Genomic DNA, 24703 nt, shown 5'->3' on the forward strand with positions numbered 1-24703 from the left:
CGGGACGAGCTGCCGGGGGAGGGTCGCCCCAGCCCTCCCGGAAGCGGCCGCCGCTCGGGGCGCTCCGCGGCGCGCGGGGCGGGGCGGGCGGCTGCGGCACTGGGGCGGCTGGGGCGGGCCCGCCGCGCTGTAATCGGATCCGGGGAGGGGGCGGGGAGGGGCCGGGCCGGGCGGGCCGGGGGGTGGTGGGGGGGGCGCGGAGCCGGGCTCCGGGCCGGCCGGGCTCCGCGCCTGTCAAACCCCTCATTGTTCGCAGCTGATGTCACTCGCAGTTGTGAGCGGCCGCCTCTCCCGGGGACAATGTGGGACTGAGCGGCCCAGCCGCCGCGCCGCCGCTGCCGCCGCCGCCGCCGCCGCCGCAGGACAGCCCCAGCGAGGTAGGGCGCGGGCCGGGCGGGGCACCGCGGGCCGCGAAGTTTGGGGGTTCGGCCAGGGGGGGAGGCGGGGAGCCCGCGCCGGAGTCTACAGGCCGGGGTCCCGGTTTGGGATCCTGGGAGACTGAGAGGAACACGCTTCCCTGTCCCACACGGGCCCAGGCCTGCACAGGTGGGGGTCGCTGCTCTGCCCGAGGAGCCCCCAGCACCAGGGAGGGCCTTCCTGGACCCGAGACCCCAGATTTGAGGCCCACATCCCACCTGCTCTTTCTGTTCTTTGGACCCGCTTTTCTCTCGACCTCCTGCCTTGGGTTCTGGTTCTGCTCCATCTCTATCCCCATCATCCATTCCCCTGCAGTTCCTGGCTCAGCACACACCCCTTCCCATTCTCTGCAGTCCTTGGGGGGGGGGGGGGAGCGGGCAGACAGACCTCCAGACCAGGGGTGTGTGGAGATGACAGTTGGGGACTCAGAGTGGTCCCTTAGGCTTTGTGGCTCTTCAGCCCCTCAGCTCTGACCTAGCTTCTGGCTGAAGTCCTGGGGGGCAGGGGGTGTCTCTGGATACTCACTTCAGCCTGGCCCTCATGCCTGCCTGGCCAGGAGAGGGAGGTGCCCACCTCCTCACTCCCCTATCCCAGGCCCGCCATCTTGAGACCTGTGGCACCCAGTGCTCCGCCCGGCTCCAACACACTGGGGAGTGGTCTTCAAGGGGATGCCCCCAGGGCCAGCTGCATTCCCTCCTCCCAGAATGTGGGCTCTTGGTCCCCTCCAAACCCACAATGTTTACCTTCATGCTGGACCAACAGGGCATGTGTCCCTAAGGGCCCTCCTTCTCCTACAAAGAGCCCTTAGACCTCAGGGACTCTCCGGGAGCTTAAATCTTAGCTCTAGCCTTCACTCTTTCCTGGGGTTACCCTCATTCCTTCAGGGCCAGCACCTGGGACCCTACTTTTCCCATCTGAAGGTCCCCTATTCCCTCTGGGCCCTGGAGCCCCGTCAACCTCTGAAGCACCCCCATCCCAGCCCCCACCCCCCAGCCTTCATCAGCATGCAGGCTCAGGCTGCCCAAACACAAGGGGATTGTTCTTCTTGCATGCTCAGGGTGGGGGGCTGGGAGCAGGCGGCCCACACACCCTGGCAGGCCCAGGCCACAGGGAGGCTGGTTTTGCCCCGCCCTGTGTCCCCAGACAGGCTCTGTCCACCCTCCCTGCTCCCATCCCTGCCCCCCCTCCAGCTTCCATCACCATTGCCCCATGGCATTGACCTCTTGAGAAAAGAGCTCTGAGCCGCACAGGTGGACCCCTGTTCTCCCAGCTCCGCCAGTTGCCTTTCATGTAGCCTTATAAACAAGCACCTCCCTCTCTGGGCCTCGGGTTCTGACTTTGTGAAACCTGTGCCACTCCCCAGCTCTTCCTCCAGCCTCGCTTCCACATGGGGAAACCCATTCTGGGCCCCTAGGAGTCTCAAAGCACGGCATGTGACATGCCCGCGGAGCCCTAGACCCAAAGAAACAGCAGGAGCAGGGGCTGGGGGTACTGAGGAATGGGAACTGGGAATTCTGTCCCGGCAGATCCTGGATCTCCCATGTGGCCGGTCCCCCAAGCCCTGGATTTTCTCACACCATCCTCGCTGCTTTCCTGGGACCCTCAGCCCCATCTCAGGTCCCTAACGCCTCCAGTCCCTTCTCTCTACACACAGAATGTGGTTCTGGCTCCCGCCCTCCTGGAGGAACTCCTACCCTCCTGGATAACAGAAAGATAGGCTTGAAAATGCCTGTTAGGGCTCCTTTGAGCTGAGCTGGGGCACAGAGGCCTGAGTGATTATATCTGACTTGGAAGGTTGGGAAGACTTCACAGAGGAGGTGGCGTTTGAGAGGGATTTGACAGAGTGAGGAGGATGGGCGTTTCAAGCTGGGATGAGCCAGGGCAAAGGCCCAGAGGCCTGGAGGTACTAGATGTGTTTTGCAGCCTGGTGAGTAGGGGGGAAGGGGTAGAAATGAGACAAGAGAAACTGACAGGAGCCAGATCATGAGGGACCTTGAGTCCCTGTCTGTGGTGATCAAGCTTTATTCCTTGGGTACTGGGGAGCCAAAGATGGCTGTTGAGCGGCAGAATGATCCGTCTCCAGCATAGAAAATCGAAGCTAGAGACCTTTTTCAAGTTGGGTGAGGCAGTGAGGGGATGGGTACCAGTCAGTGGGTGGGGACACAACCAAGAAGTTGTGTCCTTTCTCTTGGAGTGCCTTGGAAACTGAGGCCTGCCTCAGTTTCCCTTGGCTGTAAGGACTCTTGAGGGGTTGCTGAATGATGCTCTAAGGAGACTGTGGCATTTCTGGCACCAGCCAACTTGTCAGCGCTTCCCTTTGCTGCTTCGCACTGAGTCTGTAGGACAGCCTTGGGCCGGGAGACCAGAGGGTGGAACTCATGGACCCCACGCTGCTCCCCGAAGGCCTCTCCTCCCCGCCGACTCTCCCAAGAGGTGGCATGAATCCTGGGAGGCTGTAAGGCTGAGAGGCTGGGTGCATGGGTCGGAGGATACTAGAGTACTTCTTGTGGAGGCCTGGGTAATCAGGAAGGGGGTGCATACCCAGAGAAGGGAGCAGGCAGCGGAGTTCAGGATCCTTCAGTGCTGATCTCCCCATGCCCAGTGTCCACCTCCTGCCACACCCTGCTTCGTCTGATGTCCTGAGCCATTCCCCAGCATCACTGGGTGTGGCCTGCATGGCTGCTTTTGGACTAGGAGTAGGAGGCTGCTAGGTTGGAGCCTGATGGTGCTAAGGGGGATGTCGGGGGATATGAGGTGGGGGATGAACTTGGAGACCACCCCCCGCCACCTTCTCCCTACCCCAGGTGGGTCTTTAAGGCCTGGTTGGTCCAGACGCTGGCTAGGAGAGCCAAGGGAATCCCCCAAGAGGCGGGCCAGTCCACTTGAGTTGCCTAGCCCCAGGAGCCCTCCCCTCCCCCGGATTGTTCTTGCTCCAGAACAAAGCCAGGGTGGACACTTGATCCCTGCATGTGGGGGGGAGCTGGCTAAGCCCCCGGCCCTTTGATTGGGCAGCTGTCATGAGAGAGAGACAGCTGGGGGGGAGGGGCAGGAAGGGGCAGCCGCCATCGCTTACACAGCTGTCACCCCCCTCCCCGCCCCCTCCAGCCTGAGTGGCAGGAAGCCAGGGACAGAAGGAGTGGGCACTGGGTCTGGGGAGGGGGCCTAGGGAGCAGAAGGGAACACCCGAGGTCAGAGGCAGAGGCCTGGTCTGAGCTTGGTGTGTTCTGCCAGGGAGCCCTGCTGACCAGAGGGGGCTGGGCACCCCCAGAGGTGAGCTGGAGGTCAGTGTGGCATGACGTGTGGCTGCCGTGTGGGTGGCCCAGCGGGGACCCAGAGCCCACCAACAAATGATTCCCTGAGAACTCTGGTGAGGGGAGGAGGGGAGCCAGTATGCCGAATAGGACTGCTTGTTCTTAGGGTCCCTAGGAGAATAATTTGGGAGACCTGTGTCAGGAACTCCTGTTCTCTCCTAAAAAGAGGAGAGATCTTGAGGGTCCTTCAGAACAGGAAGGACACAGAGGGATCAGCACCAGCACATACAGCCTCTCCCCTTCAGTCCCACACATACACATAAATAGCACAGGCGGGTAAACTGAGGTCCAGGTCAGAGGAAGGCCTGGCCAAGGTCACCATGAAATTCGGGGCAGTGGGCTCTGTGCAGACCCAGGTCTCTTATTCAGGGCAGGAACTCTAGTTCTGGCCACATTCTAGCCCCTTTGCCCTTTCCTCCTTGAGGCTTATGACCCCAAAGGCGATGGGGAAATGGTATGGGGACAGTGTCAGATCTCCCACTGGTTACCACTCCAGAGGAGCTCGTGAGCCTCAGAACATTCTGGAGATTAAGACCATGGCTTTGGGCAAGTTGTCAGTCCTTTCCAAACATGACTCCCACGTACTAGCCAGGCAGGGGTCTTAGGAACTACTAAAGCCTGCTCCCCACCTTTGAAGAGCCTCCCTCCAAGAAGAGGCCTGATAGACCCAAATGGAACAGCCAGAAAGGGGAGGTAGAAGAGGCCTGTGGTAGAGAGCCCCGTGCTAGCAGGTAGGACCATGCTGGTCCCAGCATTGCCCACCTCTCTGTGACCTTGGGCAGGTTAGAGACCCTCTGTTGGCATCAGGTTCCCTTCTGTTTGGTGAATTCATCTGTTCAGCTAACCATTATGTTCTGAACACCTTCTACCGTCTGGCTCTTGGCCTGAGCTCTGGGGACACAAGGAGAAGGTAGCGGCCTTGGCTGCTGCTCTAAGGGGCTCCTGGGCTTGGCTGTCCAGGGAGACAGAAACTAAGCACGTCATCACAAGTGCTTTGCTGGAGGAAGTGCGTGCAGCTGGGGGAATGTTTGCAAGGGCAGCCAGCATGAGGTTGGCCAGGATGCTCACAGAGCCCAGTCCCTGTATCCACTGTTGACCTCTGACCTCTGGAGAGCCTCTGGAGAGTACTCAAGCAGAGGGAGGAGCAGGTGCTGGGGATACAAGTTACCTAGGGCTTGAGGGAACAGCGTTGTCACCCAATGGTACAGATGAAGGTACAGGCTTCATGTCATACAGTGTCTTCCTTGGGCTTCCTGAGAAAGCCAGGCTGGGAACACCCCCTTCCTACTCCATGCCCAAGCTCTGGCTAGCAAGGGGGTCCCAAAGAGGGGACTGGACAGTGCTCCACACCCTTGACCTGCATTTCAGGAGAGGGCAGGGGGCTGAGGAGAAGGTGCCCAGAGGTCTCCAGAGTGCTTTAGGCAGGCACATGCATCCTTGGCTCCCATGCCCTCCCGGGCAGAAGGAATTTGCGGGATTAGAGCTTGGCCTTGGCTTAGTTTTGGCACCAGTTGGTCCCACTCCGTTTTCTTCTTTTCTTCCTTGGGTTCTGGTCCCCTCGTTAGCTCCCATCAAAGCTGAGCCTTGGTGGGAGACAGCCACTGGAGGAGAGGGATTTCCAAGCAGGATTAAAGTTCAGGATTAAGTTGGGGCATGAAAAGGGGTCGGGTAGGGAGGGCTGGCGGGTAGGGAGGGCTGGCGGCTGGGCTAATCCCAGAAGCTAATCTCTGTCTCCTCCTTCCTCTGTCAGTTAACGGCCTTGACATTTCCCAGCCCCCAAATCCCTTTCTTACCCATCACCCAGTCCCTAGGGGAAGCATTCTCTCCATTTCATAGGTGAGGAAATTGAGACCGGGAGCCAGTGGCCTTGTTTCGGGTACAGTGGAAAGTGTTCCAGGCTGGGAATGTGGCCACTTCTTACCTCTGCAGCACACAGGAGAGCAACCCTGTGCAGACTGCTGGTCTCCTGACACCACGCCCCCTCGCCCCCACGTGCTGAATGAACCCTGCTCACAGCTGTCTGCAGGGATCTTCTGCTTTAGTGACCAGTCCCACAGACCTGGGGCTCCCCACCCTTGTGTCCCCCTCCCCATAAGCCTTTGCCAGGCAGGGGGGAAGGCTGGGGCAAGAGGACCCTTCTAGAACCTTGTTCTTTTCACTTCTACCCTCCTTTCAAGGCCTCCCCATGGTTCCCCATGGCTGTTCCAGCCTCCTGGCCAGCTGCAACCCCATGTTCTCGTGGGGAGAGGTGCTGGTGAGGGGGAGGCTGTGGTCCCTGGATGCAAGTGCTTCTTACTTGAATTAACTTTTCAAACTTAATCATGCTTTCAAGGCCCAGTCCCCAGGGGCCCCCTCTTCTAAGAGGTCAGAGAGAAGTCCCCACCCCAGACTCCCATAGGTCTTCTGGTTAATTCTTTCTTCCAGTGTACATGGGGAAAGGGAAGGAGGGAAGGAGACCCATGGCAACTGGCTGCCTTCCACATATGTGTTCGGCTCGTTCTAATTCTCTTGACTCTCTCGGGGTAGGACCTGGTAGTCTCTTCTTGTGGACTGGGGAAGCGGAGCCTCGGGCGGGTGAAATGAGCTGTCCAGGGTCACACAGCAAGTGAGTGGCACACAAGGGTATCAGTCAGGGTGACACTTGAAACCGGGGGTCTACGCTGTCTCTCTTCTGTGGGAATTTGGTCAGTCTGACACTGAGGTCCCCATGTAAAGTCAGGGGACCCAAAAGAGATGGGAGCTCCCCTCTAATCCCTCTTCCACTGCCCCCCCACCACACCAGAGCCGCCAGGCACCGTGGACGCACTCCTAGGCCGCTGTGGCCCCAGCCCCGCTTGACAGGATGAGCGGCTCAGATGCGGGGCTGGAGGAGGAGCCAGAGCTCAGCATCACCCTCACCCTGCGGATGCTGATGCATGGGAAGGTGAGTGGGGGCGGGGCACGGCAAGGTGGGGCGGGCCAGGAATGTGAGCTCCTGTGTCCTGTCTCAGCTAGATTCCCTGTCCTGAAGGCCCGGGCTGGGCCTGGGGCACCACTCCCCGCTGACTATGCTCTTGTCTTGTTTGCAGGAGGTCGGCAGCATAATTGGGAAGGTAGGTGCCCAGTTCTATTCTGTGCGGACCTCCACCTGAGGCCCCAGGCCTCGTCAGGAGGTGGTGACCGCTCTGGCTAAGAGCCATTCCATATTTTTTCTCCCACAGAAAGGAGAGACTGTAAAGCGAATCCGGGAGCAGGTGAGGCTGGAGTTTGGGAGAGCTGCCCAGGGCATCTGGTTTGGAGGGGAGGGGAGATCCCTGCCCCACCTTTTCCCCTGCACCCCACCATTTGGGATGACCAATGAGCACCCTTGGAAGGCAGCTGTTTCCAGTGGTGGGCTGGGGCCTGGTGGGGCGGCAGGCAGACAGGTTCCCAGCAAGGAAGTGGAGAAGGAGCCCCACCGCCCGGCGTTGTGTGTCCCCGCAGAGCAGCGCCCGGATCACCATCTCTGAGGGCTCCTGCCCCGAGCGCATCACCACCATCACAGGGTCTACAGCGGCTGTCTTCCATGCGGTCTCCATGATCGCCTTCAAGCTGGATGAGGTGTGTGGCTGGCTGGGCTGGGAGGCTGGGAGTGGTTCCCTGGGCTGGGGCTCCACACAGGGGCTGCAGGTGGCAGAGAAGGCCAAACCCAGGGTGGGCCAGGTTCCTTCATTAGGGTAGGACCTGGGGAGGGCTTCTCCCCTTCACACCCCAGCAGGCAGGTTCTCCCACGGGAGGGGGAGCAGCAGGGGCATGGAGAGCCAAACCAGTCTTCCTGCCCAGGACCTTTGTGCCGCTCCTGCAAATGGTGGGAATGTCTCCAGGCCTCCGGTGACCCTGCGCCTCGTCATTCCTGCAAGCCAGTGTGGCTCACTGATTGGCAAGGCTGGCACCAAGATCAAGGAGATCCGAGAAGTGAGGAGAAGGGGGATACCACCCTCAGGGAGTCCTACCCTTCCCCGGACTTATGGCTTCCTGTCCCCTGGGGAAAACCTGGGCAGCCCTGGCCTGGATTATGAGGGTAGCCAGAAGTGGTCCCTGTTCTCTGCTTACAGACCACGGGGGCCCAGGTACAGGTGGCAGGAGACCTGCTCCCCAACTCTACAGAGCGTGCTGTCACCGTGTCCGGGGTGCCTGATGCCATCATCCTGTGTGTGCGCCAGATCTGCGCTGTTATCCTGGAGGTGCTTCCTTGGTGCAGGGAGAGGGGATGGGGATGGGCCTGCCTTGTCGGGCCCCCTAACCCTATATCTGTGGCACCAGCTGGAGGCCAGGCTGGGCTTCAGGGATGGACTGGGAGCTCCAGAATGTTGGGATGCATTTACCTGGGGGTCATAGTGAGGGCCTTGGGAACATAGGGCCCTTGGGGAGGTCAGAGGGGCTGGGGAGGGGCCTGGTAGAGCCTCCCACTTTTGTGCCTTCCAGTCCCCACCCAAAGGAGCTACTATCCCATATCATCCGAGCCTGTCCTTAGGTACCGTTCTTCTCTCTGCCAACCAGGTAAGGTGGGACAGTAGGACGGGTAGGAAGTATTCCTGGAGAAGGGGGTTGAGGTGGGGGAGGGATGGAAGAAGGACTTGGGAGCTGGCAGGGGGGAGGAGTGATTGGCCAGATTGCTCTGACTTGTTACAGTTTACCCTCTTTCCCCCACTTTGTATTCACAGGGCTTTTCCGTCCAGGGTCAGTATGGGGCTGTGACCCCCGCTGAGGTGAGTAACCATAGCCCCAGGGACCCGTTCCGAAACCAGGCATCCTCTGACTCCTGACCCTCTTCTTTGGCACAGGTCACCAAGCTCCAGCAGCTTTCAGGCCACGCGGTCCCCTTTGCCTCCCCCAGCATGGTGCCAGGTGAGCGGCCCTGCAGAAGGAGGCTGGGGCAACCCCACTGGGAATGTATGTGGGGAGGCAGGAAAGGCCCAGAGCCATGTCCAATCCCTCTTTTCCTCCCTCCCAGGACTGGATCCTGGCACACAGACCAGCTCACAGGAGTTCTTGGTTCCCAATGATGTGAGCAGAGGATGGGGTGGTTTGTGGGGGTGGTTCCTGGGGTCTAGGCCTGGCCCAGGGTTGAATTCCACTCTCCCTGCAGCTGATTGGCTGCGTGATCGGGCGCCAGGGCAGCAAGATCAGTGAGATCCGACAGATGTCAGGGGCACATATCAAGATCGGGAACCAAGCGGAAGGTGCTGGCGAGAGGCACGTGACCATCACTGGTTCCCCTGTCTCCATCGCCCTGGCCCAGTACCTCATCACTGCCTGGTGAGTGTGGGGTGGGGGTGGTCCAGGTCACGGGGCTCAAGTGCCTGTAAAAGGCATGCTTGGGGTGGGGAGAGCTGATCTCCCTTCTCTGTCTCTGTCTGGGTATATCCTCTGTCTCCCCGAACCCTGCCTTACCCACTCCATGTGGCCCCACATTCTCCTCCACATCCGTCCCTTGTGTCCTCTTTTCCCTTGTCCCTGTCTCTTTCCCCTGGGTTTCAACCTCCCCATACCTCCCCTCACTGAGTACCATACCTGCTTATCACTACTCTTCTATCATTCCCATCCTCGCCCCAATATCCCCTCACCATGTTATTATTCTTGATTCCTCTTTGCCTCTTACCTAATCTCCCCCCATATTTATCCTTACTGCTCCTCTCTTACCTCCACTGTTCCCTTCACCTCCCCCCATATCCCTCTTTCCAGTCTAGAAACGGCCAAGTCTACCTCTGGGGGGACGCCCGGCTCAGCCCCCACAGACCTGCCTGCCCCCTTCTCGCCGCCCCTGACGGCCCTGCCCACAGCTCCCCCAGGCCTGCTGGGCACACCCTATGCCATCTCCCTCTCCAACTTCATCGGCCTCAAGCCTGTGCCCTTCTTGGCTCTGCCACCTGCCTCCCCAGGGCCGCCGCCGGGCTTGGCGGCCTACACTGCCAAGATGGCAGCAGCCAATGGGAGCAAGAAAGCTGAGCGGCAGAAATTCTCCCCCTACTGAGGCCGGCTGAGGCACAGGCGCAGGGGCAGGCAGGACCACCGGTAGGGGGCTGCCTCTGCACCCTCCCTGCCCAAGAGGGGGTCCCAAATGCCACTAATGCCCAGACGCATGGATGCACCCCCCCACCCAGCCCGGGTCTGTGGGAGTTCCTCCTCTTGGAGTGGGAGCAGTTTCTGGCCCAGGGTCCGGGAGCCGCAGCCGCCCCAGGGTACGGGGCTCTACCCCCTGTAGCTCTATGCTTGGATGCAGGGAGCATCCTTAGTGCCCCCACTTCAGAGGGTCACTCATGCACTCCCCATCCCTTAGGGCTTTCCAGCCTACTGGCCCCCCTGTGGGGATCAGGGAGGAGGGCCAGGGGGGTGGGGTGGCTGGGGGCCATGCTTCTCTCCCCACCTCCCTGCAGATTCCTGCTGCTTCCACTGATACCCTTTTGACTGGAATGGACTGGCTGGGCTTGGCAGAGGGCAACCCAAAGAGGGAACCCTGCCGGGCAGCTGGGGGAGTGGCATGGAGGCAGGGGCCGAATTCTCAGCAGCAGACACTCTGTACAGTTTTTTCAATCCCTGTTTTTGAATAAATATTCTCAGAGACCAGGAAGCTGTGAAACATTGTGGGTGTTGGCAAAACCTCCAGAGAATGGGTGTGACCGAGTCCCGGGAGGACCCCATCTGTGAATCCACCACTGGGTCTTGGCCCCTTCCACATGCCAGTTCTGGGGCTTCAGGGCCCTTCTGCGTCCTGTTGTCCAGCCTCCTGCCTCTGGCACCGCACTGATCCAGTTGCCTTCTGGGCATTTCAGAAGCTGGCAGAGGTGTTGCAGTATCTTTGTCCCACCTCTTCCTGGTGCAGATGTCGGGGAAGTCCTTCTGAGTGTCTCTCCACTGGTTCCTCCTGCTGTGGCTGTTACCTAGACCTTGCCCTGCGTGGTCCATCCCTTTGGCTGTAAGCCCTTAGGGTCCTCTTCTTGGTGGTTTGGCCCACCTCCTCTCCTTCCTTGGCTTGGGGACTATCCATGAGTGTCCAAACCACCTAAGCTGAAGGAGCCCTTAGAGACAGTCCAGGATACAGATGGGAACACGGGTCTGGCTAAGGGTAGGTGTGTATACAAGGTGTGTATACAAGACTCTGCAGAGTAGGGATCCAGAACCCAGGATTCCTATCTCCCAGAAGCCTCTTGGTAGGCTGCAGGCCCCCTTTCCCCGGTTCCAGAGCCAGGAATCCAGGCAGGACACCTGCCCGGAACTGTGTAGGAGGTTGGATGGACTCCTGATACCACCATCCTTTCTCCAGTCTCAGTTCAGCATGGGAGACCGATCTCCTCTCAGGTGGCCCCTGGCATGCTCAGGCTCTCCCCTCTTGGCAAATCTGGGGCTTGTTCTGGTGCTTCAGAAGGGCCCAGGGCAGGGCTCTCTGACCGTCCCCGGAGGTGCTGCAGAAGCGTCCGCAGGTGCCAGGTCCGCGGAGCGCAGGCCCTCGGGGGCCGGGGCAGCACCTGGCGGGCGAGGCGACCTAGTGCCCTGCGCACGGGGCGCTGCAGCAGGCCATACAGGAAGGGGTGAGCCGCGAAGGCCGAGTAGGCCACCCAGGTGACTGGCGCCTCGGCCACTGCAGCCTGCGCGGCGGGCGCCAGGCACGCACAGCCATAAGGCAGCCAGCAGGCTGCAAACTGGCCCACGGCCAGCGCCGGGGCCAGGGCGGCTTTGCCCCCAGGCAGGCGAGGCCGGAGCGGCGGCAGGATGGAGAGGCGGCTATCCAGAGAGTCGGAGCGCGGCCGGGAGAAGCGCGCGGGCCGCGGGGGCCGCAGGGCCGCGCGGCGCGCCACGAGGAAGATGCCACTGTAGGCGCCGAGCAGCAGGAGGGCGGGCAGAGCGAAGGCCAGCAGCGCCCAGAGCGGCCGGAAGGGCCCGAGGCCGCCCGCTAGGACCGAGCAGCGCGCGGGGGCCGGGGGCGGCGCGGGCGGTGGCCCGAGCAGGGAGAGCGCGCCCAGCAGCCCCGCGGCGGCCCACACGGCGGTGAGCACCAAGCCCGGCGGAGGCCGCGCGCCGGGCCGCAGCGGGTGCACTATGAGGCGGTAGCGCGCCAGGCTGAGCGCCGCCACCCCGAGCGTGCAGGCGGGCAGCAGCGCCGCCGAGAGGAAGCGCGCCGCGCGGCACGGTGCGGGGCCCAGGCGCACGTGGCCCACCCCGGGCGGCGGCGCGGCCAGCAGGCCCAGCGGCATGATAGAGGCGGCCGCCAGCAGGTCCACGACGCACAGGTGCACCAGGTAGAGCGCGTCGCGCAGTCCCGGAGTGCGCAGCACCACGACCAGCAGCGCGCCGTTGCCCAGCAGGGCTGCTGCCTCCACGACGGCCGCCAGGATCAACCCCACCGAGCCCGCGACTTCTGAGGTGTTCAGCCCTGTGGTGTTGGCCATTCGAGCGCTCAGGCTTCACCCCGTGCTGGGCTGCAGAGAGGGAAACAGAGCATCTGCCCTCCCCCCTTCCCATCACCTGTCCCTTGCTCCTCTGGCCCTTCGCCTCAGAGGCAGCCGCGGCACTGGCTCCGTTGCCCAGGCTGCCATCCTCTCACAGGGGCTTGGCCGGCCCCATGGAGAGGTGCAAGGCTGGGACTTCAGCTCTCTCCTCTGTCCCGGCAACAGCCTCTGCTGGAGATGGTACTGGCTGACACTCTGCTGTTGCCCTTTAGAGACACACAGAGCTGGCAAGGGAGGAGCAGGGCCTGGCACCAGCCCCCTGGGTCCTAGCAGCTGCCAGCTGCTGGAGGGAGGCTGTGCTGTGGAAGTGCTGCGGGTGCCTCTGGAGGGGGGCCCAGAGCAGGCACAGGCTGGAGTCTAGTCTGAGGACATCAGAATGTGGGCTTTGGAGTCTGCTCCACCCTGCTCTGCCTTTCCCTGGGGTGGGAAGTAGCCCCCCACATGCTCTCCCCTCTCATCTCCATCTGTGGGAGTAATCAGATCATTCAGCCTTTGTCCTGAGGGGAAACTGAGGTACCAGCGAGGCAAGTGCTGAAGCAGGGAGGGCTCCAGGAGGGCTAGTTGTCTCAGAGAGGAAACTAGGTAAGGTGAGGGGGAAAAAAAATCATAGGACTTGGCACATAGTAGGCTCTCAACCGGGATTAGCTTGGCACAGAATAGGTGCTTCATGATACTGTGTAGAGTTAATGAAAGTAGGCTTTGGGGAAACAGTTGTTTTCTATTTTGTTAAAGATTTTGTTGATTTATTTGAGAGAGAGCTGGAACACAAGCAGGGGGGCAGGGGGCAGTAAGGGGTAGAGGCAGAGGGAGAAGCAGATTCCCCACTGAGCAGGGAGGCTGTCATGGGGCTCCATCCCAGGACCCCGGGATCATGGCCGGGGTCCTGGGATAGACAGACGCTTAACTGACTGAACCACCCAGGCAGCCCACAGTTTTTGTTTTAATTGATGTATAGTTGACATACAATATTACAGATAACTTTGGGTGTACAACATAGTGATTTGACAATTCTATACATTACAAAATGCCCACCACGCTATGTGTAGTTAACCATCTCAAACTGCTGGGTTTTTTAATGTCTTGCTGAGTACTTTTTATCTGTCTATCTATCTATCTATCTATCTATCTAAAGTGGGCTCTATAACCAACATGGGGCTTGAACCCATAATCCCGAGGACAAGGATCACATGCTCTACCTACTGAACCAGTCAGGTGCCCCTTGACTGCTGTGTTTTGTTTGGTATTCTTTTTGCTGTTAGCAAACCAGTCCCCTTCTGCTAGGAGCACCCTGAGTTTTCTTTAGGAAACCACCCATCCCCAATGCTCAGAGTTTATGATTTGGATGGGCAAGATCCCCACCCTCCATTCTCCTGATAAGGCACAAAACCCAGTCTTGGGCAGTCTGTGTATGACATCCTCCAGAGCCAACGTGGTTGGCTCAGGGAAAGCCATGTGACTCCAATAGGGCATATGCTCGGTGAAGTCACCCTGTCCCTTGTCAACACCCCACCTATACCCTGATGGCTTGGCTTGTATCTGAAGCTCCTTTCTCTCCCCAGGCTCTCCATTGTCTCCCTTAGTACTTTGACTATCGGGCACCGTAAATGTCCCATGTCCAAAACAACCATGACTCTTGAGCCCTCCCCAACATGCTCCTGGCAGTCTCCCCCAGCTCAGCAAACTCCACCTCAGAAGTTTTCACAGATGCCTCCCTTCCCCCAGGCCCCACACCCAACTCATCAGTATCTGTGAATCCAGCCACGTCGCTCTACCACAACTCCCATGGTTCCAGCCACCACCACTTCACACTGACCCACTTCAGAATCCTCGAAACTGGTCTCCTGGTCTCTGCTCCTGCACCTTGTTCTGGTCATTTGCCTGTTTGTCCCCAGACCCCTCCCGCCGTCTTCCCCAGTGCTCCACCTTCCAGGGAACTGTACTTCCCAGGTTCCTTTGCCGTTGTTGTTTTTTTTTTTTTTAATGTAGGTTTTTTTTTTTTAAGATTTTATTTATTTATTTGACAGAGAGAGAGATCACAAGCAGGCAGAGAGGCAGGCACAGAGAGAAGGGGAAGCAGGCTCCCCGCTGAGCAGAGAGCCCGACGTGGGGCTTGATCCCAGGACCCTGAGACCATGACCTGAGCTGAAGGCAGAGGCTTTAACCCACTGAGCCACCCAGGCGCCCCTGCCGTTGGTTTTTGGGCATATTCAGCTAATAGAAGTTACCAGCGGAAGACTGGAAGGTAGAAGGAGGGAGGAAGCCAAGGTATTCTCCCTCTCATGCTCAGCCTGGGGCTCTGGATCTACCTCTGCTGAGGACAGCCTCTCTTTCCTTCAGGCAGCCCCCTCTGTGGCTGGGGGTCTGCAGGGAGACCCAGGCCTCTGCACAGTGGAATACCATTGCCTTCCATTATCCTTCCAGCCCAAGGTAGCAGCTAATCTTTGCTAATCTTTGGCTCGTCCCACCATCCCCTTCGATAGCTCAGTTTCTCTCCTCTATCAGATTCCCCTTGTCTGGAATCCCGAGGGTGATTTCAGCTTTGCTGACCAGATTTTTTAAAAAAATATTTTATTTAAATTCAATTAATTAACATATGGTGTGTTATTAACTTCAGAGGTAGAGTTCAATGATTCATCATTTGCATGTAACACCCAGTGCTCATTACATCACATGACCTCCTCCACGCCCATCACCCCGTTACCCCATCCCCCACCCACCTCCCCGCTGACTGGATCTTGACTGACACACCCTCCAGTCCACTCTCCACACAGCAGCTAAAGTGGTTCCCTCTAAAAACAAATCCGATCATGTCATGACCCTGCTGTCATCCCTCTAAGAGCTTCCCATCATCAGATTAGACTCTCAGCTCCTCGGTGCTCAGGTGGCCCTCTCTCCACCCCTCTGACCTCACAGTCCTTGCTGACCGTACTTTCAAGCCATGGCAGTCATCTTGCTGGTCCGCCAGTAGATCAGACTGGTTTCCCCTTCAGGATCTTCCCATGTGTGCTGTTTCCTCTGTCAGAACACACTTCCCTCAGATCTGTCCGGGACTTGGTCCCTCACCTAATTCAGGGTGCTGCTTGAGAGAGGAGGCTGTTGGGGACCATCTTTCCTAAAATGCCCCCACCTTCCCATCACTAATTCTTTACCTTGCTTTCTTTTTCTTCGGGGCACTTTCCCCACTCAGTGAATTTCTGCTCTCTGCATGTGCTTGTTTAGAGCCTGCTGTCCCTGTCTGTAGGTGCCCGAGAGCCGGGATTTTGTCTTTGGGCCCCTAGAACCCACCCCAGGCACACGATCAGCATTGTACAGAGCTAGGTGGTAGCCACCAGGGCACGGGCCTCCAGATTTGACTCATTTCCTACTGGAATTTGAAGGGCCTGGTCCAATTCTCCATTATTCAGATGAGAAAGCTGGTGCCCAGAGAGGTAAGGAATGTGTCCCAGATCACACAGCTGAGTTGTACCTGGAACCCAGGTCACTTGCTTCCTGGGCTCTGTCTACACAGGCACCATTTCTGTGCTTGGCCACAACTTAAATGTGGGCTTTCATCTCTAGGATGTGAAGCTGGATTTTTGAGGTCTTGTTTCAGAATAAGGGGAAATCCAATGCCTTCCCATTTTCCTCTTCTGTCTGCCCAGCTGGGCTTGCAGGACTGGCACAGTGCCTGAGCCCCCGGGGCCTGGGGAGGGCTCAGCAGGGCCAAGTGGGAATAGCAAATGAGAAAAGTGGACTGGGGGAAGGCGATAGGGAGGGATGGAGACTATGGTGGGGTGGAGAGTTCATGCTCCCTCTGAAGTACTCCAACTAAGTTAAAAATGGGGGGATAATAGGACATTTTGTAGCTTTTGTTTTTTGGCTTTTTGCTTTTGTTTTGTTTTGGTGTTTTGTTGTTGTCGTCCTCGTTGTTGTTTTGTTCTAATTTGCACAAAGAAATGCGGGAAGCATACAAAAAAAAAAAGAAAGAAAGAAATGCGGGAAGGATAAACCGGAAACTACAGCAGGTGGGTGGGAATGGAGTGAAAGGCTAGAGAAGGACATTCTTGTGAGCACACGTTTCTGTCCGAAAGATTAGACTTTCTGGAACTATGTCAATGTTCTATGCATTGAAAAAAAACCATCAAAGAAGACGAGGAAAACCCCCTAAAAGTTAATTATAAACAGAAACAAATAAACCTTCCTATACTTCAAGTGTAGAACAACCATACCGAAGAGAAATAAATGGCCCATCCAAGTAATATTTGAACTTGTGCCCAAACTGCACGTTTGACCATTGACCCTCAGCTTAAAAGATAAGTTTTGAGAGAGATTCAGTACATCTTGAGCTCAGCTTATAAACTTCGGTTTTCACAATGGTATGGATGTAGCAATTCTGAAACTCCTTTGTGTGTGGGATTAAGCAGTAAGTAAATATATTAAGGTTGATGGAAACCAAGGTTCTTCCTGTGACAGAAAGGAGGCATTTTAACTACACATTTGGGGGAGAATGGAAGAACTCTGTGTTGGACTGGAATTGGAGAAATAGACATGGATAGATGTGTTCCCTTATCTACATATACGTATTTCCTGGCTCTCTTTGCTACAAGGCCTTAAAAGCAATGACACCGCAGTACCAAGGAACGTACCTACTGCCCAAATCTTGGATGTTAAATACCATTTCCTGCTCTAGGGAACCAGGGCTCCTTGGAGAAATGGCTGATTTCAGGTTTGCACGAGATGAGCCTGGAACATTTTGTGATGCCAGAAAGGAAGGAAGTGCTCAAAAAATGATGTAGATCTGAGAGTCAGTGCGAAAAACCTTCTGCTGGCAAAATCTGGGACATTTTGAAGATCAGAATAATTACAGTAATGGATTATAACCCATTGCATAAGAATCCACAAGTCCATACGGGTAATGAAGAGAGGGGATAGTGATTAATGAATATAAAAGAGATGAGGGAGTTAGGTAACTACCGTTTGCAACCATCTTAGCAAAAATTGATTTAAGTCGTCGATTTCAGGTAAAAATCATCAATGGATATTACAGCTAGTGGGTGAAAATCCAGGAAGGACGGGGCGGTGACATCTCAAAATATTTTCCCACGGTTTACGGATTCATTACAAACAGGAGAAACAGTTGACTTTCAGGTGGAGACACCTGGTGGATGCCACGAGAGATCGAAATCAACACCACGGAGAATGGGACATGTCCCCGTGGGTATAATGCACCAAAGACACATCACGTAGGTCACATTCCTGCCCAAAATGCAATGCATGAAGCTGACCATGATCAAACACCAGACAAATCCAAATCTCGAGATATTCTGTACAACTAGTCTGTCCCCTCTCATATCAAGAATGTCAAAGTTATGAAGGGAAAAGAAGGGCCGAGAATGGTTTTAGACTGAAGGAGACACATGAGGCATGACAACTAAATGCAGTGTGTGATCCCAGATGGGACCCGGACCTGCTCTCTAGCACCCGTACCCCCATCTGGGGATAGGGTTACCTGGGAGGGTGTGGCTGGCGTGCCTGTCATGATTGTAGAGCGGTACCCCTTGGCTATATGCCAAACTTGTTAGTAACAGTCGTATATAAGACACAAGTGGGTGTTCGGTGCCGAGACCTGAAGAATGCTTGATTTGCCAGGCTGTGTCTGGGCTAAAAGGCGGAATCACCAGGTGGATCCCCAAATATCCAATAGTTCTGAACTGGTCAGCATCCCCTTTGAAGTTTCAATGATAAGGAGACCAGGTGTTGCAGATATGGACGTAGATGGACATGTGTGTGTGTGTGTGTCCATGTCCCACATCACCCTCGTGAGTGCTCGCTCCCTAGAGTGGGGCTGGGGCTGCTGTGTGTTGTGGTGGGTCCCCAGTGAGAGAAGGAGGCCCACGTCTAGTGCAGCTGCGGCACAGACAAGCGGAGGTCAGGGAGTGAGTGGATATAATATTTAATGAACTTGCTATATATGCCTGAAGTTCAGCCTCCCCTGGTGCTCGCACCTCTCAGACAGATGATCTGGGTCAAGGTGGACAGTCCAGGTGGATGTGGGGTTCCACCCACTCTCAGCCTGTGCTCCTCTACCTTGAACGGGCGGCTGTATCTGTGCCCCAGTAATAACGGCAGTCCATCACGCCCATGACCTTAGGAGGCGAGAATCTGGGGCCATGGCAATGCCAGGGCTAGCAAGGACTGGGGAAGGGATCATTGTCTCGGACACAAGAGGGAGATCTGGAGGCACCAGGGATAGGCAGGAAGGTTAAGGCTGATGGTTTAGCTGCCAGCAGATCCCGGGGACGGGACTAGGCAGAGAGCTTAGAGGTGAATCTCCAGCAGGTAGCGCAGGTGACACTGGCTGTCCTGGTAGATGAGATACTCGCTCTGGGAGAATTGGGAGCCGCTGAACTCTGCACAGAGCACAGGCCGGCCCTGGGGCACCACTACTCGCTGGCCATCCAGCTCCAGCTCGGTGTCCTGGGTTGGATCTGCAAGGCACAGCAAGGGCCATGGGTGACTCAAGGGTCCCGAATCCTTGGCTTTACCAGTAAGTTCTGCCCCTTATCCTGTCCACTTCTGCCACGGGGAACACCTGCTCATTCCCACCTTGCAATCTCCAGACCACCACATAGGCTGGGCCTTCTGCCTGGAATATCTGCCCCATTTCTCTGAAGCCCTCCTGGATGCCCAGGAGTGATATGTTGAAGCATTAAATGTTTGTCCAGTGATAAAGTAAATGACTAGTAAGGAAGCCTGCTTCTTTCTCCCCCTCTCCACAGCCCCCTCCCTGCCCATCTCCTTCCTGAAGGCGTCCTGGTCCCCTAGCTCAGGCCCAGGCCTTTATCCTCAGGCCCGTCCAGGTTTTCGGGACTCACCAGGCTCTGTGTGGCCTCGGGCAATGACACTGTCGAAGCCAGGGGGTGGCTGCTTCAAGCTGGGGTCATCAACGGTGATGTGGTGCTCTCTGCCCAGTGCCACCTCCCCCAGGAACATGTAGCCAAGTTGGTGGGCTCCACAGGACATGCCAGTAACTGGGGGACCCAGGGAAGCTCAGCATGGGGAGCTTGGCCCTCCTACCTGCCTCTCTGGCCCCCGCTTTGCTGAGTTATTATTTCCTCTGGCTTTGTTGACCCAGCCCAGAAAAGTGTCTACTCTTCCTGCAGCCTTAAAAACACCCCCTTGTTCCAGCTGCAGCCCCTGCCCTCCACTCCAAAGTCAGCAGTGGCTCCCAGTGACCAAATCCAGGGGAGACGCCTTTTCTCTCTGACATGTTTTGCTGATTTTGCCAGTGGCATCTTCCACCCCTACCCTGGGACCCCTCTTGCTCTGGCTCTCCCAAGACCACCCTCTACTCCTTCTTAGGCTCCTCTTCCCTCCTGGTAGACCCCTTGGCCTTAGGCAACCTTGAATACCCTAGAACATCAGTCCTGCCCACCCTTGCTCCCGCACGCCCCAGGCAATATCTCGGATCTTTATCATCAGGCTGTGCGCAGAGGTCCTGACCTGCTGCAGCCCCCCAGGCTTTGTGTCACCTCCTAGCTCCTTGACCTCCAAGCCTCCTCTTTCACTACCCCTCCTCACCCCCACCTCTGGCTGGCATGCTCGTTCTATCTGCATCCCCTTCTCCAGAAAGGGAAGCTGCCTGGGGCATCTTACCTGTCTCTGCGCAGCTATACTTCCTCTGAGTCCCCCGCCCCGCCCCGCCCGGGTCCCCAGGATGCCCCGCTGAGCACACTGGTCAAGCCACTCAAAGATTCCTCTCCTGGATCCACTGTGAGTTGCGTAAGTGCTAGTCCTCCCTCGGGTCCCTTGCTGGCCGGGGTTCTGGCCCTGTGGGATAACCTCACCATAGCCGGCAGACTTGCTGTTCTCTGAGGCGAAATAGATGCCCTTGCCAACGCGGCCACCGGAATGAGGCATGATACGGAGCCCACTGGTGAGGATGGCAGCCACCACGGCCACGTTGGTGCCATGCCATAGTAGCTTCCGGTTGCCCAGCTTGGAGTGGGCCTGGAACCTGTCTCCCTGGGGGAGGGGGTGGGGAACAGGGAGGGTCACGCTGTCCAAGCTCAGGTGCTTCTCCCTGCCGTTCAGAGGGTGTGACCGAGGCCCAGGGCCCCTCCTGCCAATCACACACACTCACACACGCGTGCACAAGAAGACCTGGGCCTGGAGGAAGCTGATGAGTTGCCAGCCTGACATGCTGATGGGCATATAAGCCAAGATCATCTCCATAAGGGGCAGGTAGTGAGGAAAATGGGTTGGCGGGGACTCTCCCTCACCTCCCCTTCTCGGTTCACTTTCCAAACATGTTGAAGAGCTGGGCACCTGTAGCTGTTGCCAGTCTGCTCTAGGTAGGTACGGATCACCTGCAGGAAAAGCAGAAGCTGGCTGCCGAGGGTGGGAGATGTGTGGGCAGACCCCTACTGCCACCTCTGGTTCCAGAGCTCTCCTCGGGCCCTGTGGGCATAAGGAGAGAAGGCCAAGGGCAGGCAGTTCCCCTGCACACCGGGAGGGCGGATGGGCAGAGGGACAGTGACTCTGGGGGATGGGCCCACCTTGTACTCGGGTGCCTCTGGGTCCAGCAGCTCGAGCTGGCACTTTAGGAGGTGATAGTCTCTGTCCAGTGGGTGTGGGACCTCCTCCACCTTCTCCTCCTCGGGGGTTGCCTGCAGGGTCTGGGCCAGCTCGATGTCCGCCAGCACCTGGAGTGATGGGCCCAGGCAGCTTGTGGGTCCATGTGACTGCCAGCATCCTCCCTCCCACACGACTGGGATGGTGGCCACCCCACCTGTCTGTCCGCCTGTGCACCCCACCCCATCCATCAGTCTGGCCTTCCCCTCCCTTGTCCTTCTGACTACCCATTCCGTCCACCTCCCTGGGCCTTCTTGACCATCTGTCCCCCCCATCTCCTTTGCCCCGTCTGTCCATCTGCCCCACTGCCTGCCCCACCCCCCAAGCCTCACCAGCAGCATGTCCTTCTTGGCCTGCAGGAGCTCAGGGGAGTTGATGGGTGGGGGCCGGTTGCGGCCGAAGTTGTGGGGGATGACAGTGTAGAAGTGGGAGGACAGCTCCTCCAGGCTGAGGCCACCATCCGCCGGGGCTCGCAGTGCAGCCTCCAGGGCCTCCAAAGCCTCGAAGCCCCGTGCAATCTGTTGCTTGCTCAGCTTCCCTAGGGGCATCTTCTTCACATCTAGCAGGGGGGTGGGCAGAGAGCGGGGGGACACTCAGCCCTGCAGCCCTGCTCCCCCACCGCCGCCCTGCCTGGCCCCAACTGCCTGAGTTTAATCATGTCCCCTCAGATCGGGTCCCCCAGGGCCCCTGCCACCCTGCCTGGCCCCTCTCCTCTCACCCAGGTTCATGAGGGTCATGGCATTCTTGAACATGTCCTTGCTGAAGATGTTGGTGATGAGCTTCTGCGTGGCTGAGTCCAGGGAGCAGGGCCGCACACGTTGCACCACGCTCCTCACTGCGCCTCCGTCCACCTACGGGGAGAGGTCACGGATGGTGGGAGCAGCTGGGCATAGCCAGAGCAGAGCCTGGTGTTAGACAAAAGTCGGTCAGACTGAGGCCAGAGAGGGGAGGTCTGTGCCTAAGGTCACACAACTGGATAGTGGCAGAAGCTAAATGGCTGGGTCTCTCCTTCCAGTCCCCTCCCTTGTCCCAGGCCCTGCCACCCTCCTGGCCATGTCACCTTCACCACGGCTTCCTGGGCCTCATCGTCTCCCTGCACTTCGATGAGCGTGTACTTGCCCGGGTGGGCCACAAAGTGGTCCCGCTCCGCCCAGCTGTTCTTGGTCTTGTCGCGAAATTTCTTCTCAAAGTCCTTCTTTGCGTCCTCCAGTAACTTGAAGTAGCTGATCTTTGACTGGCCCACCTCTCCCTGCAACAAACAGCCTTCAGGGGTGTGCCTGCCACTGGCTGTGAGCACTGGCAGGCCTCTGCTCCGCCGGGCCCCGTGCCAAGAGCCTCCGGGGCGGTCACAGGTGGAAAGGGGGTACAGTCAGCAGCCAAGTAAGCTGTGGAGACACTGGGGAGCAGGGTGCATGTGTTGAGCAGGGAGAGTTGGGGAGAAGGAGAGTACAGGGGAGGAAGGTGGTGGCACTTACCACACGGCCCCAGCGGTTCCAGCAGGCGAAGCGGTCACCCTCTTCCAGCAGCTGGATGATGTAGAACTTGTTGTTGTTGCTTCCGATGTTGGTCTGGTTCAGGGTGCAGGCATAGTCTTCATGCACCTAGGGCCAGAGGGGGCGTGGGGAGGGCAGGCCCGCTTGGGCTGCCCTTGGGTGGGACAGGGTACCTGCCTGCACACGGACAGGGGTCTGATGCTGACAGGAGTCAGGTTGCACTGAGGGCATCAGAGAGGGCTCTGTCAGGGAAGGCTTGAGGGTGTCATGGTTCTGCCCTGGAGGACCCGATCTGAGGGGATATGATTAAACTCAGGCAGTTGGGGGAAGCTCTAGAAGGACGTAGCTGTGCCCTACGTCAGGGAATCAGAGGGAGACATTGGTTCTGCCCTGGGGGTCTCACAGGAATACAACCCTGCGATGCAAGGGATCTCAGGGGGACATGGCCCTCTGGGGCTGCTTTAGGGGATATAGGTGAGCCCTGGGAAGACTGAGGGGGTCAAAGTCCTGCCTTAAGTGTGGCAGGGGAGGCTAGAGAAGCTCAAGGGCTTGCCCTGGAGTCTGAAGAGCAGAAATGACCTGCCTAGATATGATGGGACACAGCTCTACCTGACCTTTGGGGTCTTGGGGGGACATAGCTTACTTGGGACCCTGAGCTACCTGGCCACATCCAAGCCCCAGTGAGGAGGGGAGCAGGTCTGAGTGTATCTGAACCTAGGAAGGAGTAGGCTCCAAGTCTGGATGGAGACTACAGCTTACCTGGGTTCCGGGGCTGTGGCTGAGTGGGCATGCTGGGTCCACTCGAACTGTGTGCTTCTCTGTGGGTGCAGCTCTGAGAGCCTCGGCAGTGGAGCGGAAGTTGTCCTCCTCCTCTGCCCCCTGCCGCCCCTGCTTTTTGTCAGGGCCTTCATGTGGCACCTGGGACTTGCGCTTTGGAGCCATGGCTCTTCTGGGACACAGAGGGGACCCTCAGGCTTCACGGCCTCTGCGTCCCACCTGACTGGCATAACACCAACTTGCCCTTGTCTGGGTTTGCCCTTTGGTGACAGCCCCCTCCCACTGCCTCCCATTTCCCCATTCCCTGACCCAGACCAAAACCAAAACCAGCTCTCTGCATCAGTTCCCTTTCCCTTTCCCCATTCACAAGACCCAGGCCAGGACCCCCGTCCAGTCTGCCCTCGGGGCAAGGAAGAATGGTTCCCTACCCTCTCTAGCAATCCAGTGTTCTGAAGAGGGAGGGAAAGTGAAAAGAGAACCTCTTCCTGCTTCTGGGCTCCTCCTCCCTCTGGTTACTGCCTGCTCCTCCCTGTCTCAGCTGACTTGGACCTGGCATGGTTACTGGGCTGAGTCATCCCAACTATGGAGGAGAGTGGACAGCCGCTCCCAAGAGCCACACTCCTGGGGCAGATCTGTCCCTCTAGAACTTGGTACCCAGTGGCCCAGAAACCCTTCCCAAGGGGTCCAGAAGTTCTGGGGTGCCAGTCAGGGTCTGAGACCAGTGGCCTTGAACTGCTCTAGGGCAAGCACCAGTCACACCTGGTCCTGCCCTGCCCTGCCCTGCCCTGCAGAGGGCTGTAGGTTGGATCACAGAGCACTCACCTAAGAGAAGCAGGGACCTGGGAGAGATGGCAGCCACAGGTCTAGTATCAGGACCCCCACAGCAGTTGCAGTTCTAGAGCCTTCTCTAGCAACCCTCTGTAAACTTAAGCATGACTTGGGGAGTGATTTCCCTACAAATGCCAGAGATAGAAGCAGGGGCAGCGCGGGGTGGGGGTGTGGTTTTCCAGCTATCTGGCCACCAGTCAAGTGAGTCAGAGGCTGGGCAGGCGGAGGCCAACAGCCTGTCCCATGGACCGGTGGACACTTGATCAGGATACAGCCAGAGCAGCCCAGGGGACTGACGCGTCCTTAGCGCCGCTTGTCTGGCCTGAGGCACGCAATACGTGTCCGCCGGTTGCCCAGTGACCTTGGGCCCAGTTGCAGACACTGCCTCCCCTTCTCCGGGCTGCCTAGATTCCTCCCGGCTATCTCATGCCAGGATGGTTCATCCTGGCTCCAGGCCCCGATGGGGAGGAGTCACCCTCCGAGACAAGGAACCCTGCATCTCGGACGCCTCCCAGCGTCCAAAGACCGCAAACACAGAGAAGGCCCTTCTGGTCCCACCCGCCCTTGGAAGTCAGCCCGCAGCAAGGCGCATGCGCCATAGCCCTGGGCCGGAAGCTCCTGGAGAGGCTTGCTTCCTACTGGAGCCTGGCGCGGGAGCCTGTAGGAACTCTTGGGGGTGTGGCCACGAGCATTTACCCTATGGGCGCTTGGGGGGCGTGACAGAGCTTACAGAAGGACCCAATGGAGCTATGGGAGGCGGGACCCGCGGGGCAGTGGGAGCCAATCGGGGCGCGGAGTC

General features: G+C 58.0%; 3 protein-coding genes across 8 annotated transcripts; 1 reads left to right on the forward strand and 2 right to left on the reverse strand.

Moving 5' to 3' along the window:
- The first annotated feature begins 248 nt into the window (after positions 1-248).
- PCBP4 (poly(rC) binding protein 4) lies at positions 249-10323 on the forward strand. 3 transcript variants are annotated; one of them, XM_080821000.1, is made up of 13 exons: positions 249-377; positions 6511-6651; positions 6797-6820; positions 6929-6961; positions 7191-7307; positions 7530-7661; positions 7802-7930; positions 8172-8246; positions 8411-8455; positions 8531-8594; positions 8701-8753; positions 8836-9005; positions 9629-10323. In XM_080821000.1, exons 2-13 carry the CDS (start codon positions 6571-6573, stop codon positions 9693-9695), a joined length of 990 nt encoding a protein of 329 aa, XP_080677126.1. In that variant the 5' UTR covers positions 249-377; positions 6511-6570; the 3' UTR covers positions 9696-10323. The 3 variants fall into 3 exon arrangements, with proteins under 3 accessions (XP_080677126.1, XP_080677125.1, XP_080677127.1); XM_080820999.1 differs by having other exon boundaries at positions 9432-10315; XM_080821001.1 differs by lacking the exons at positions 249-377; positions 6511-6651; positions 6797-6820 and having other exon boundaries at positions 6927-6961; positions 7196-7307; positions 9432-10315.
- Positions 10324-11041: 718 nt separating this feature from the next.
- On the reverse strand, positions 11042-12142 carry GPR62 (G protein-coupled receptor 62; the record flags this gene model as incomplete). Its single annotated transcript, XM_080821026.1, has 1 exon — positions 11042-12142. The coding sequence occupies exon 1, from the start codon at positions 12131-12133 to the stop codon at positions 11042-11044; it is 1092 nt and encodes a 363-aa protein (XP_080677152.1). The 5' UTR covers positions 12134-12142.
- Positions 12143-18108: 5966 nt separating this feature from the next.
- Positions 18109-24052, reverse strand: PARP3 (poly(ADP-ribose) polymerase family member 3). 4 transcript variants are annotated; one of them, XM_080818092.1, is made up of 11 exons: positions 23899-24046; positions 23059-23248; positions 22282-22407; positions 21867-22055; positions 21525-21657; positions 21139-21365; positions 20731-20877; positions 20455-20541; positions 20020-20197; positions 19048-19203; positions 18109-18660 (listed from the first exon to the last, which is right to left on the reverse strand). In XM_080818092.1, the coding sequence occupies exons 2-11, from the start codon at positions 23239-23241 to the stop codon at positions 18491-18493; spliced, it is 1596 nt and encodes a 531-aa protein (XP_080674218.1). In that variant the 5' UTR covers positions 23242-23248; positions 23899-24046; the 3' UTR covers positions 18109-18490. The 4 variants fall into 4 exon arrangements, with proteins under 4 accessions (XP_080674218.1, XP_080674219.1, XP_080674220.1 ...); XM_080818093.1 differs by lacking the exon at positions 23899-24046 and adding an exon at positions 23505-23527; XM_080818094.1 differs by having other exon boundaries at positions 18111-18660; positions 19048-19182; positions 20107-20197; positions 23899-24052.
- Positions 24053-24703: the final 651 nt, after the last annotated feature.

This window comes from Martes martes (genome assembly GCF_963455335.1).
Source record: "Martes martes genome assembly, chromosome: 1".
Lineage (NCBI taxonomy): Eukaryota > Metazoa > Chordata > Mammalia > Carnivora > Mustelidae > Martes > Martes martes.

What these genes read in the sequence shown, in the direction of transcription:
- PCBP4 (XM_080820999.1), top strand. Translation starts at nt 6,571, where the DNA reads ATGAGCGGCTCAGATGCGGGGCTGGAGGAGGAGCCAGAGCTCAGCATC. An exon ending in AGATCAAGGAGATCCGAGAA is followed by an intron (nt 7,662 to 7,801) that starts GTGAGGAGAAGG and finishes CTCTGCTTACAG; the next exon opens with ACCACGGGGGCCCAGGTACA. An exon ending in TTCTTCTCTCTGCCAACCAG is followed by an intron (nt 8,247 to 8,410) that starts GTAAGGTGGGAC and finishes TTGTATTCACAG; the next exon opens with GGCTTTTCCGTCCAGGGTCA.
- PARP3 (XM_080818092.1), bottom strand. Translation starts at nt 23,241, where the DNA reads ATGGCTCCAAAGCGCAAGTCCCAGGTGCCACATGAAGGCCCTGACAAA. An exon ending in CAGAGGCACCCGAGTACAAG is followed by an intron (nt 20,542 to 20,730) that starts GTGGGCCCATCC and finishes CTTTTCCTGCAG; the next exon opens with GTGATCCGTACCTACCTAGA. An exon ending in AAGTGAACCGAGAAGGGGAG is followed by an intron (nt 20,198 to 20,454) that starts GTGAGGGAGAGT and finishes CCCCTCCCCCAG; the next exon opens with GGAGACAGGTTCCAGGCCCA.